At 34.7% G+C, this 13,969-nt stretch overlaps 1 protein-coding gene across 2 annotated transcripts; it reads left to right on the top strand.

Moving 5' to 3' along the window:
* Nucleotides 1-1,997: 1,997 nt before the first annotated feature.
* Nucleotides 1,998-12,905, top strand: LOC129302305 (uncharacterized). 2 transcript variants are annotated; one of them, XR_008591243.1, is made up of 7 exons: nucleotides 1,999-2,345; nucleotides 2,533-3,178; nucleotides 3,287-3,480; nucleotides 4,110-4,425; nucleotides 7,450-7,542; nucleotides 8,309-8,394; nucleotides 12,314-12,905. XR_008591243.1 is itself a non-coding variant. In XM_054941083.1 (6 exons), exons 2-6 carry the CDS (start codon nucleotides 3,071-3,073, stop codon nucleotides 12,347-12,349), a joined length of 747 nt encoding a protein of 248 aa, XP_054797058.1. In that variant the 5' UTR covers nucleotides 1,998-2,345; nucleotides 2,533-3,070; the 3' UTR covers nucleotides 12,350-12,905. The 2 variants fall into 2 exon arrangements, 1 of the variants encoding a protein (XP_054797058.1); XM_054941083.1 differs by lacking the exon at nucleotides 8,309-8,394 and having other exon boundaries at nucleotides 1,998-2,345.
* Nucleotides 12,906-13,969: the final 1,064 nt, after the last annotated feature.

The raw sequence follows: 13,969 nt of genomic DNA, 5'->3' as shown, positions 1-13,969 counted from the left end.
GCATTCAAGTTAAGGTCTTAGGGTTAGGGTTTTAGGTTTTGGGATTTTGAGCTTTAGGTGTCAGCTTAAAGTTTAGAGTTTGGGATTTTTGAGTTTTTGGTTGGTGTTTGAGCTTCAAGGTATAGGATTTGGGCTAGGGGTTTGCACTTTCACATGTTAGATTGTTTTTATTTTTGTCTCTTGAGCTCAAGTATTTATATTTTAATGAGTTTTAAACTTGAGATCCCATTTTTTCCAAAGCTCTTCCTTAACTTTGTATTTATTCTTTTTGACTTTGGTTAATTCTATCTACCATTATAATAGTTGATACAAGATTCAATTCTTTATTACCATTATACTAGTGAGGTTAATTTGGATTTTGTTGGTTTTGGGTTTAGGGTTAGGGTTGTGGTTATTTCTTTTTAGTTTAGGGTTTCTTCCTAAATTACTATGATAGGTTGAATTTACTACATTTAATATTTTCTACCATAGTAGATCATCTTCTACTATGGCAATGGACCTTAAAAATGTGCTTGGTTGATAGAAAGCTTTTCTCTGCCATGGTAATGTTTTAAAATATTATTTTTATTTTTTTTATCATGATAAACTTTTGATTGCCATGATAGTGTTTTGAAAAGTGAATTGAATCTTGTATTACCATGATAAGCATTTACAAGTTGAGTTTTAAGTAAATGTGTTTTTTAAAATTTTAGAGTGTTATAGCAAGAAGCAGGCATGTGTTTCTCTATCTTTTATGAAATCATAATACACAGCTCAGTGATGATTTAAGAAGCAATATAGCTTATGAGGTTCCCATAATGGTTAAGAATAAACCAAGGAGAAAAGGGTCATATTCTAATGCGTTACTCTAGTCAAGCAGCAATAGCCTATGTTAAAGACCATAAGTATCACAATCTAACTAAACATATAGATATTAAGTATCACTTCATAAGAGATATGATTGCTAAAAACAAAGTAATTGTTTAGTACTAATAAAATCATAAGACGTTAGTTGATCTCTTACAAACTCATAGCTAGAGATCTATTTGTAAAACATGAAAAGGTTTTGGACATGTGTGGATTATGATGTATTGAACTTACTTATATCTATAAAATTTGCATTTTTCTTTTTTCATGTACATTTACAAAGGTATACAATATTTAATATGTTATACAGGTTAATAATGCCGATTCTCTCTCATGAACAACCACCTTCAATGCTTGTAAGGAACAAAAAATATGACCCATTATGTGATCACCTCCCACTTAGTGGGTATAGTGGAATGATTTAAAAAAATCACTAAATACATGTCATCTCAGTAAAAGTGATATAGAGATAAGATTTGAAACCTAATTTGAATCTAGTCATGGACATCCACAATTCATGATACCTACAGCTCTAATAAATTCCTAATTGAAGAGGTCATGAGAGTTGTAATTCATGGAGTTCTAGTTCAAATAAGTGTACCTAGAACATAAACATGTACGATATTAATAAACAAAATCCTTTATTGTGGTCATTTTAATGGATCAAGTATTAAGGAAGCAGTTGAATCAAACTTGATTGATATTTAATTTAAAAGAAATCTTATCCAAAAGAAAAAAAAAATTGTACTGGTGTCTGAGACATATTCGTTACAAATTATGTGGTTAGCTTACAAATTACATGGTACTTATAGGTATATAAGAAGACAGTTTAAGTTAGAGTCAGGTAATAAAACAATTTTTTTCAAAAAAAAAAATTGATGACTAGTCAAAGTTCTCAGTCAACGCTGCCCAACACTAATTAATGTGAGTCGAAACTTGAAAGCCATTTGGTATTTTACATGATAAATTAATTGTTTTTTTTTTTACCAACTACATGATAAATTAATTGTATCTTCACAAATTTCTTTGAACTTATTTTTTAAGTGCCTTAATTGAGACTTATTTTAACTTTTTTCTCGCTGGGGCCCATTTGATGGGGAATCAGTTCCTGGTTTGTTTCACACATCAGTCCATGCGGTTCCCATAAGCCAGAAAAAATTGTTGGTTTTACTCTTACCATTACTCTGCCGCTCGCTCGTTCCTTCTCTGTATCGCCCCTCCCCTTCTGCACTGCTTTTACAGATCCATTTCCCTATTGCGTCACTTTCTTCCTCCCAAAGTTCCTTCCTCGTCCTTTTCTCAGTCTCTCTCTTGGCTATCGACGGCAGCTCTCCCCCTCTCTCGGCGAAACAACTTCGACGCCAACCCTCCCTCTCCCTGTGTTAATTGTGTTCGACGGCGCCCTCGCTCGTCCCTATTCTCTCTCACGACTCCCATCCCCTCGAATCCGTGAACATCTAACTCATCTCCGCTGTTACGTGGCCGGTGGCTAGCCGCTGGTTAGTATCCGCATTCTTCTCTCTCTTTTCGTGGCTATTTTTCTTTCTTGGATTTGTTGTCTCTGAATGCAAATTCTGGATATATTGCTTTTTGGAACCGGAATTTTTAGTTTCTGAACTCATATTTTTGGAACTATAATATTCTCCTCTCTCGATATGAATGTAACTTGGAATTCTTGTTTCGCAGAGACGATGCGCTATAGTGGTAGATGAGAAATATTCATACCATGATTAATGCTTGGCCGTTATTTTGAAACGCAAAAGCAGCGTGGTTTTTATGGAAAACTGACTTTTCCTGAAAACTGTTGGCCACTCGAATTTTTCTTATGTGATTTGGGATCGAAACTTGATTTGGAGATTCAAAACTTGAAACCAAACATATACTTAGCAGTTAGCACTGGGCAACCTGGAGGTAAGGAAATTCAGAAATTGTGAGGGTTGGCCGTGGAGGAGAACTGCTAGTCTCTCTCTTGCAAGGAGAAGGGAAAATAAAAATGATGAACGACTGCCAAAAAAAAGAAAGATGAAAGAGAACGAGACAATACAAAAAAAGCGGGAGGGAGAAGGACAGAGGAATGGGTTGATGCTCCAATCCTCAGGCGATGAATTATTCGTTCATCATCTGTGGTTTTCACCAGGAACAATTTGTTTGGTGAATGCATAAGATTTAGGATAAAAAAAGTGTGGTGGTTTGATACATACGTAAAAATTTTCATTTACATGATATGACGCGTTGTGGTTCATTCTGTGTAAATTTGAGAGATGGAATACAGCCGTGGTTACGCGATTATGATAGGCTACAATCATTTGCTGTCGTTCTAATATATATTCAGGTACTACTACTTCTCTATCTTTCTCTTGTTATCAATAAAAGTTGTTCCTGTTTAAGAACGAACCACAGTATCGGGATGTTTATTTCAATTTCAAAATCAAAATGCAAGATTGGCTGTGCGTTAATTGGATCGCTGGGAGCACAATACAATGGGGTGTTGCTTATTAATTTGGCAGTCGCATTGTTTGCTTTGGTTGCAATCGAGAGTAGCAGTCAAAGCCTCGGCCGTACATATGCGATTCTCCTATTCTGTGCTATTTTACTTGATATCTCTTGGTTCATTCTCTTCACTCATGAAATTTGGTATGTTCATTTCTGCCCTCTTTCAATTTCAATTTGCATTTCTTATATTTAATTTCTGTTGTGCTAAAGGTCTCTTCAGGTTGTATCCATCTTATGCTAGACTTGATAGATATCCTGATTCTTTTCATGTCTGGAATACATTTAGACTCTATGATGGTTAACACATTTTTTCATTTGCTATTTTATTTCAAGTGAATTGATAGGACTCTAAAGTGTTTATTTTAGTTGATTCACTTATGATATTCATGTATGACATTCATTTTTCTGATGATTGGGTTATGCACTAGCTGCTTTGTATAGGTTATTATAGGTACTACAATGAAGGAAGGGTCAATTAAAGCATTATTTGATACAATAGGTTGTTAAGTTGCTATTTCATATACTTTCGCTGTTGATGACATCAACTTAAGCACTTATAAGTTATGGATAATGTGGTTTACTGCATATTCCATATGAATGGGCACACGATTTACTTTTATTTTTAATAATTTTGTTTGCTAGCATGACTCATTGCTGTCCTTAGTAGTAAAGATATAATAATTTGTAGGAGTCAAATAATTTACTTCTTTTTGTTAAACAAGTGATCATGTCCGTTAATTTTTGATGTAAATCATAATTGATGTTTGCAGGAACATTCCTACTGAGGATTATACAACTTTTTTCATATTCTCAGTGAAACTTACTCTGGCTATGCAAATTATTGGTTTTGCTGTGAGGTTATTATCCTCATTGTTATGGATACAGATTTATAGGCTGGGAGCTTATGTAGACACAACTTCTCGAGAAGCAGATTCTGACCTAAGAAATAGTTTTTTGAGTCCTACAACACCTGCTTTAGTTAGGCAGTGTTCGAGTTCCAATGAGATACTTGGGGGCTCTATCTATGATCCAGCTTACTTCTCATCCTTGTTTGAGGATGGCCAAGAGAACAAATGTTTATTTGGGGTATGCTATATTTTGCGAGGGACCCTATATTTGTATGCATGCTTTTGGATGGTTTGATTTCAATGCCAACTGACATGGCAAACATTTTGTGCAATTTTCTCATCATTAGTGCATGATCCATAGGAAATTTATTGAGTTCTTTTTTGTTTGTATGAAGCATGGGATGACATTCTATGGATATTCTTTTTAATGTTAAGAAAATGATAGGTCTTAGTTGTATGAGGTACTAGTAAGTGGAAAATCTTTGAGTCCAGGAGACTCCTTATGTATGCAATTGTTGAAGGACTATCACACAATAAATCAATATTATAGTTTTACTTAGAATTGTTTGAGGGAGGTCTCAATTGCTGACTTATAGACGTTTTGTAATACTCATTTGAGCTAATGAGCGTGTGATTTTGTTATTTATTTCAAGAGGATCACGTGTCTTCATTTTTCTATTTTCCTCCACTCAATTTTTATTATTGGCATAGAAATAATGCTTTGCTTCATCTAATTTCATTTGATAGAAAATTACATATATTGGAAAACCTAGGTTTACAGAGGTTATATGAATAAACTAATCATATCTAGGCATATCGTATACAACACTTCCCCTCAAGCTGGAGAATAGATGTCAATCATTCCCAGCTTGCTCATTAAGTTCTCAAATTTGGGCTTGGCAATGGACTTGTTAAAAATATCTAAAATTTGCATGCTTGCAGGTATGTGCTTCGCTTCAACTTGTTTGCTGTCAATTTTTTCTTCACTGAAGTGTTGGTCAATTTTAACATGTTTGATCCCTATTATGAATTGGATTCTTTACAATCCCAGTTGTAACCAGATTGTGATTGTCACATAAGAACCTCTAGTAGTAAACCATACTAGGATGACTCTCACGGGAGTGCAACAAGTTTATTTCATTAATAATAGACTCTGAAACAAAAGATGCAGAAGATAAAGTCCTAATACAAGAAGTAGTCTTCACATTAGCAAGCCAAGTCTGAAAATAGTGGACATCACCATCACACTCACACCGGCCAATCATCCTCCCCGACCTCATATCTTCAAAAGTGCAACCATTTGACTGAAAATTAGCATTGACCAAATTATGAAGGGTAAGCTTTCCTGTGGACAGCGAGTTACAAGCAAGTTTGGGAATATAAAGAGCATCATGTAGTAGTACTCACTTTTGGTGTTTTCTCCTTATCAAATTGGCTGAGAAGTTCATGAAGTTTATCCTTCAATTGAGAGTGGTCAAGAGAAGAAGAATCATCACCTTGGGCTGCATGGCCTTCACACTCTCTACATCCTTTATTTTTGTCATTGGAAGGGCACCCATGAATTTTGCAACATGTATCGCAAGTGTTCCTAGGTTGCTATAGTGACCCACCATGGTACCACCATAGCAGATAATTCACTATTAATACGAGCGAGAGAATCAGCAAAGACTCGCTTTTGACTCTCCTCTTACTTAATGACAAAGGAAACTTTGCAAATTGAAGGGAGTTGAGAAAGATTTAGAAGTTGACTACAAACTTCCTTGTATTCTGGATTCAAGCCCAAAGGAAATTTATATGCTCACTTTGTTTCAACTAAAACTTGGTGATATTGAGCATCCTCAATATAGGACCACACATGGACTTCATACAGATTAATTTGTTGCCAAAGTTGAGTAAGAGTACTGTAGTAGACGGTGACAGTCATAGTACCTTGTTTAAGCTTATGGAGATGTCCTTTAATTTCAAAGGAGCAAGGTTGTGTTTGAGACGAAGGAGTACAGCTCACATGCAAAATTTCCGGTGTAGTTTTGTAAAGAATAAAATTTTTTCCACTCTCCAAAGTCATTGACTTAACCTACCTGGACATAACTTGATTATTCTCGGCCCTCCATGTTTTGTCCTTGGCATTCGAAGCATCAAGTTGAGTTGCACAACCATCAATATGTTCTTGTTTCCCACGATCATGGATGAACATGAGGGAAGATTGAGACCATTGTAAGTAGTTGTGTCCATTGAATTTGTGTCTTGTGATGAGACTAGAAATATCGCCAAAGACATGTGACAGTGTTGATTGTTGAACCATTTGGATGATTTGAGGAGGTGACTTAGACCTTTTTGTGTCTGTGAGTCGCATGTCTCAATCTCAGCAGCATAGGCCTAGTAGTGGCCAAGTTGCAGGTAGTCAACCATGGCAAAACACAATGAAGCTCGTCTTCGATGGAAGCTTGCATAGCTCGTGTGTGATGGATGGTGTCACGATATAGGATCAGACTAGGCACTTTGATACCATATTATTAACAGAGAAATAATGCTCTGCTTCATCTTATTTTATTCAATAAAAATTCCATATATAGGAAAATCTGGGTTTATAGAGATTAAACGAATAATCTAATCATAACTAGCTATGTCCTAAGCAATCACATCTAAATGGAAATGATCATAAAGCTGTGTTATGGGCTTGGCCTCAGACTGTCAACTTCCAACAATTTTTTTAATAAAAAAATAATATTATAGATACATATGTTCTAAATAAAAATATGATATGAGATAGGCAATATCTGATAAGGTTAACTAAAATTCAATTTCTGTAAGTCTTATATAGATAACATCTGATGGTTGCATCCTATAAGAGGTAAAATTCAATTACAAACCATCATGGGATGAGTTTGTACTTGATAATTGACGGGTTGTAATAATTTTAAAGAAAAATGCATTAGGATAAGGGTACATTGATGAATCTTAAAGTTATTTCTGATGAGAGGTGCTTCTGTGCAATGGAAGCTCAATTGTTAGGATGCTTGAAGCGGGCAGTCTGATAATTTTCTTATGAATAATTCATATCCCTCTTTTGTAGTTTGTTTTTCTTGTTGTAATATGATTCTTAAACTTCTGTAGTTTGGCTTGCAATTTTGTTTAAACCTTATATGAATTTGATTGTCATAGCTAGTGGAGTTTACTATGGCAAGCTTCATATAGTTTCTTGGATTTAGCAGCTCAGGATTTTGGTGTGCACGTTTTTTTTTTTTTTTGGTGCCATTTGTAGATGCACGATCAAGATACTATTAAGAATGAGTCAAGTTCAGCTGTTGAAGATTCTCAAAAGTCACTTGCAGACAGATCTTTGCAGGTTGTGGATGTAAGTATATGATTATTTGCTTTTTTCCGTAGTCTATTAGCTTTGAAACATCATCATCAAGTATTACTAAGCCTATTCTACTCTGCTCTCATATTTGCAAAGAATCTATTAAATAATATTTTGAGGCTGTACTTCGTTAATATTCATTGGAAAACAAGTAAGGTCCAGCTAAGTAACCATGTAACAAGAGATTACATGTTAACAACTATATTTCCTACCATCATTCACCAACTCCTTACACCAAGGGGGGGGGGATCAAATTTCCTCATGGAGAGATACTTAGGTTGAGATCCTTCCGACTTGTCACTAGGATACAGCTTGAGGTCCATTCAATGCTTTAGTGGAAATATTCCCTAGCTGATCTCTAGTCCTTACTTCCACTTGAATCTCTTCTTGAATAAAATGGCAATCAATTTCAATATGCTTGGTTGTTCATGGTGCATATTAAGGCAATGTTTAGAATAACTTGGATGTCACCCCATAGCTTTTAAAGTAGTGAGATTTTAATATCAATCTTGTTTGAGAATTGATATATCTACACAATCTTTCAAATTGAGCGGGATGTAGCTCAATATTTTGATTTTGCACTTGATCATGGCACAACACTTTGTTTATTACTTCTTCATGATACAAAGAAAAACACTTGCGCTGTAGTGACCATCTATCAACCTTGGATCTTGTCTAATTCGCCTAAGTAAAGCATTCAATTTTAGTGTGCTCATGATTTCCATACAATTAGTTAACCATGTGCTGGAGCTCCTTTCAGATAACAAAGGATTTGTTCTAAAGCTGCCCATTCAGTGATAGTCGAAGAAGACAAATTGATTGACTACACTAGAATGCAATGTTAAGGTGAGTCACAATACTAATTTAGTTTCCCTACCAATTTTATATTTCTTACGACCTTCAAATGGCTCCCCATCATTCTTGACAAGTTGTAAGTCACAAGTTATTGGGCGAACTGCGTGGTTTACCTTCCAACTTTCTTGTTTCTGTCAAGGAAATGACATACTTTCATTGAAATAATAACATACCTTTTTGCTATAACCAAAAAAAAAAAAAATCTCACTTTCTTTAACTCCCAAGGAATATTTTAATGGCCCCTTATGCTTGGTTTGAAAGTGAGAGTGAAGAAAGGTTTTAAGGGATGTAATTCATAAAGTGTCATTCTCGGTAATGATAATGTCATTGTCATACACAGTAGTTAGAATTACGCAAGCAACCATCCATTTATAGAACATAAAGTAATCATGCTTGTTATCACGCTTTTGCTCATCCCATATTTCATAGGCGTGTCCTTTATATGGTGAAGAGTCTCCTCATCTTTCCCAGCAAGCAACTTGCATACTGTTGCAATGGTCGTCTTTCTCTTTTCAACAATCCAAACTTCCTCCTTTGATGCTTTTGTCCTCTTATCTTTTACATGGTGTTTTTTTGACAGAAGAATAAGAGGCTAATTTTCATTCTGATATGGCAGGCCCAATTTTTCAGCATGGTTATGCGACAATTTTTTTGCTTCCTTCTAGTTTTTGACATTGGGTGTATGGTAAATTTTCACATTGGTTTAGCGTTGAAGTTGGTATAGAATGGTTCCCCTCTGGTGCAGAATACTGTTCTGCAAACTTGGCTCTCTACATCTTATGGGCCATGTCCACTAGCTGCCTATGATTGGTGAAGTTATATTTGGTATCAAGTTGGATCAACACCCTTATTTGGATGTAAAAACTGTTATGGCCCACCAATTCTCTCCCTCTTTAGTTTTGCTTTTCTACCCTTTAATTAACCTAACTCAATCTAGGACTCAATTTTCTCCTCCTCTTTATTGTCATGTTCTTCGTCCTTTGCTGTCGACAGAGTTCTCAAGTGCTTTGCCCATCTTTACTTTGCTTCACCTCCACGTTTGAGGTGATGTAGGATAGTAAAATCTCATTTAGAGGATGTGATGTGTTTTAGTTCATGTGGATGTTTGTTGTTAGCTTGATTCTCTTACAATTCAGTCTTTAACAGTGCTTATCACGCATCCTTGACTATCCTGGACTATTCAGTCTTTATGCAATTTTGATCCTTACTATTAACTGGATTGCTAGGTTGTAGGCCGATGACATACCTTTAGAGTTCAAGGGAGAATAGTGCTGGTGGAATCCAACCTAACCTCAGATTTTAGAATTTCTAGATTTAATTCAGATTCTACAAAGGAAATAACAAGGAAATACACAAGCACACCAGTTCTATGCTTTTGAGAGGCAAAGACTCTCCCCAACATACCCACTCACAACTAGTCCTATGCTTTTGAGAGGCATAGTGTGATAGCACCCTATTACCCTAACAATGACCAAAACTGCCATGGTAATCATGCAGCTAACCCAAACAGATTACCATTGGCACCAACAAAAATTTTTAACTGCAGTTATTTAAAACTAACCATCATAGAAATAAAAAGACCAATGCAAAGGTTTACTATGGTTGAGAAGTTTAAAGCCAACAAAATTAAACCTTAAATGCACACTATTCTACCATAGAATAGTTCAAAAGCAAGTAAATAAAACTATGAAAACCCATTTAATCAAACTCAAGTTTAGACATCGGTAACAAATATGGGATCCCAAGTTTGAACAACTCAAATATCACAATCTAAGCACTAGTAAGTTTAAATTAGAGTTAGAAATTATGTAGATGCATGGGATACCATTTAGCTTTTAAAGAATACTAGAAAGAAGGTCAAAAACGTCATTTCACAACAAGATAGGCTGTTTGCTGCGCCTAACAAGCCTCTATGTTATACACCGCAACACATTGCAGAGTGTAACAGCATCTTGCTATCATGAGACATATCCAAGGCTGAATTCCCAACGTGCTCGAATTTTCCGTCCAACATTCGATTAATGCAATTTAGGTGTCCATAAAAAACTTTTTTCATAAACTTGCTAATGATATTATACTTCCAAATTATTTCACACTAAAAAGTTAAATACCTAAATGCATTTAAACAACTTTTCACACTTTATAGCAACTAGGGTGTCCAAAATTCACCCCAAGTGGTAAAATCTCAACTCAACACCTTGACCACACTCAATAGACTTTAGACAACTTATGCAACACACCACAACAATCACAAAGCTCATGCAACTCATTTTTGACCCTCAACCCTGCTATCTCAAAAACAAGGGGGAGGTTTTCAATCACAAATCTCATTATATTCACTTACAATAAACCACATAATCATAATCATAGTTGCACCAATATTTTGGCCTTGCTCAAATAAATCAAATCAAATAACACATAACCTAGGTTTCAAAATACAACATTTTCTAACTAATCATACAAATGGTGTAAGTACATATCAAAATATGATCCTAATTGGCAATATCAAATTGAATTACACATATATAAGCTCAAAATACAAGAGACATAACTGTAGGAGTACCAATTGCCAAGCCTCAATTGCTTTCCTTTTGTCCTACTCAAAGATAAAGCCGGTAAAATGTTAGGTAGAGGGATGAGTGTAATTACTCAATAACTAAGGTATATTTAATTTATGCACATGCAAATCAATTAATTATAGATATGCAAAGTCATTCATAGATACAATATAACCCAAAATCACATCATATATTATCTTAGTCATAATCTTAACGATCATGTTACAAATATCAACTTCTTGATACAAACCCTAATTTAAAAATAGAGTAGAGAGGAAGAGGAATGGTAGGGAAGACTTACCTTGACAATTAAAAGCCCTAAATCCTCCAGAAAGTCCAATAATCCTGTGCCCTAATAGAGAGAATGACAAGCTCTTTGCTTCTCTTCTTCCTTTCTTTCCCATTCTATCAAGCTCGAAGGCTCACTTAATCAAAATTTTGACCATCTATCACGGCACACGAGCCATTTGCCACGATCAATGGTACAAAGAAGGCTACTTCTAGTCTTGCTTCTTTATTGGGCATAGGTGGCCAAACCCAACTCTGGACCTAATCCAAAGGTTGTAGACAAAGCCCAATAGATCTGTTAGCCATATCTAACCTTCCTCAAACCCACTTATGCTTAAATTCACCAAATGACTCTATTAGCTTAATAAATTGGGGAATAAATTTGAGAGAATGATAATTAAGTCCCAAGGTGAAGCTTGGCGTGATTCAATGAAATATTTATCTGGGGAATTCAAATATTATATGCTCTAATTTTTCCTTGAAATTGGCATCTTGGTAATCCATCCTTTTGAAGTTAAAAGGGCGTTGTCCTGCATAGATAGCCTGTCTAATGAAAAAGCATGATAAGGTTCCATGCTGTCATTTACTTCTCAGTTGTGAACAAGTGTTTATGGTTTAAACGCCAATTTTAAGAATCGTGCCTTGCCATATGGTTAGAAATTGAGACATGCAAGCACAAATTTCTTGCATTTCACGTTGACTTGTTCAAATAGTCTCTCATGGTCATCACGTCTGGACAGACAAATATTAAGTTATGAGCAAGTTTTTATGGTTCAAACGCAGTGTTTGCCAAATGCCAATTTTGTATTTGTAAGTTGTTTAACCTGCACAAGGCTTTTAAGAATCGTGCCTTGCCACTGCCCTTAATAATTAGTATCTACTTTGTTTCTGCAAAAAGAGTTAAAAGCTAATTTTGCCTTTGGTTTCCTCTGGTTCAATTTTGATTTTCTTGAAGATCTTTTATGTAAGGATTATCTTTTGATTGGTGATAAATTACATATTTAAGCTGTAGTTGTTCTCTAACTGTGTCCTTTCTCTGCTCCAACTTGTGCTGATCCTTGCAGGAAGAGAATGCATCAATCAAGATGGAAACTGTTTGAAAATATTGAAAATAAGCCCAAAATTTGCTGAAGCCTTGTTTTCGATGTACGCCCCCATTCTGGTGATTGTTGGCAGGTTTTTCCCTTGGTAAATGTTGCTGGGAAGGAGATAAGGCAAATAGTTGGGTTGGTTCTATGGCAGGGACGGAATTCAAAGTTTTTCATCAAAGCCAGAAAAAAAAAATCTGAGTTTGTAATTGTGAAATCAAGTTAAAGCCATTTTGGCTATAAAGATCTGGAAATTGGGGTTGAACATTACTCAGATACGCGCATGTGGGCTAGCAGTTTAACCCAATGCCTTGTCATTGCTCTTGTAGCATCTCGTTTGACTTTTGCATTAAGGGAGGGAAAGCTAGGATACAGATCCGTGTCCTAGGATTTAAGCCGAAGTTGTTTTAACTTTGTTTCATTTTTCTATTGGTTCATTAGGCAGTTGGTTAGTTTAGAATAAAGGGGTTACACAAGTGCAATGATGCCATTCAATTCTTATTTCTTTTATTTGTATAGTACTGTGCATTGGGAGACTTAGACAATCATAATATTTTCATTTGTCAAATTTCATTTCATAAGTGTTGAGTCCTGAAGATAAATGACAATTTCAAAGTAGCAAACAATTATTTTTACGAAGTAACTAAAATAGTGTCGAAAGTAACTTTTTTTTTTTTTTCATTTCCTACATTATTCTATTCATTCACTTAAAGAAAGTAGTTATTTATTATGCTGCAGTTGTCAATTACTTTGAGAGCATTAATTATAGTCATTTTGTGAAAAATAAATTAATATCAGATAAATCTCAAGGGATTTTAAAATAATGATCTCATTTTGTAGTCAACTTTTATCTTTTACCTACTTGAGTATGGTTTATTTGTCCTTCTGCCCTCAAACTATCCAAACTAATCATTTAATATCATATTGTAAAATTCATATTCTTCTAGCTAATTACAAGTTACACATCCAAAACTGATTTTAATTGAAATCATCAAAACACGTCACTTTTGTCCGAATCACTTTATAGACTCTAAACAATATTCACATTACAAAAAAATTAAATTAAATTCTAGGTAAAACTAAATTTGTAACTTCAATTATAATCGAACTCAATTTTACCAACTAAAATCCAAACACATAGTAATTTACATAACCCAAGATTAATCCATGCATTTGAAAAACTCAGCAGTGCTTAAGCATATCTCTTAGTTGAGTTTAGTGAAATACCAATAGAATTGGGTCTACTAGAAAAGGTTAGTGCTCATAACATAGCAAATTAAAATTTAAATCTCCATTAAGAGAGGTGTCTATATTTAGTGTTTAACTGTACAACAAATATAATTGTCTCCAATAAAAGAACACATACACAATATGTCTCTTCTTTAACCACTATATTTCAAAAGAGAATAGTTTGTATTATTGGCGCTGAGTTCTGAACCCATTTAATAAATCATATTGAAAGAGTTATCCATTTGAAACCTAAGAATATTGGAATCTGAATTAATTAATAGAAAAATAAAATAATTGTCAAAAAAGGTATTCTTAAATTTGATAACTATTTAATAAAGCAAGATCAATCACAAGGTTAATTTCACTTAAATGTTTCTCAAATAGTTGGGCTAACTCGGAAAG

This window comes from Prosopis cineraria, unplaced genomic scaffold (assembly GCF_029017545.1).
Source record: "Prosopis cineraria cultivar Desert tree isolate PC_DT_omini unplaced genomic scaffold, ASM2901754v1 PC2, whole genome shotgun sequence".
NCBI lineage: Eukaryota > Viridiplantae > Streptophyta > Magnoliopsida > Fabales > Fabaceae > Prosopis > Prosopis cineraria.
The sequence above is the reverse complement of the archived record's forward strand: the minus strand, read 5'-3'. Positions and strand labels throughout refer to the sequence as shown.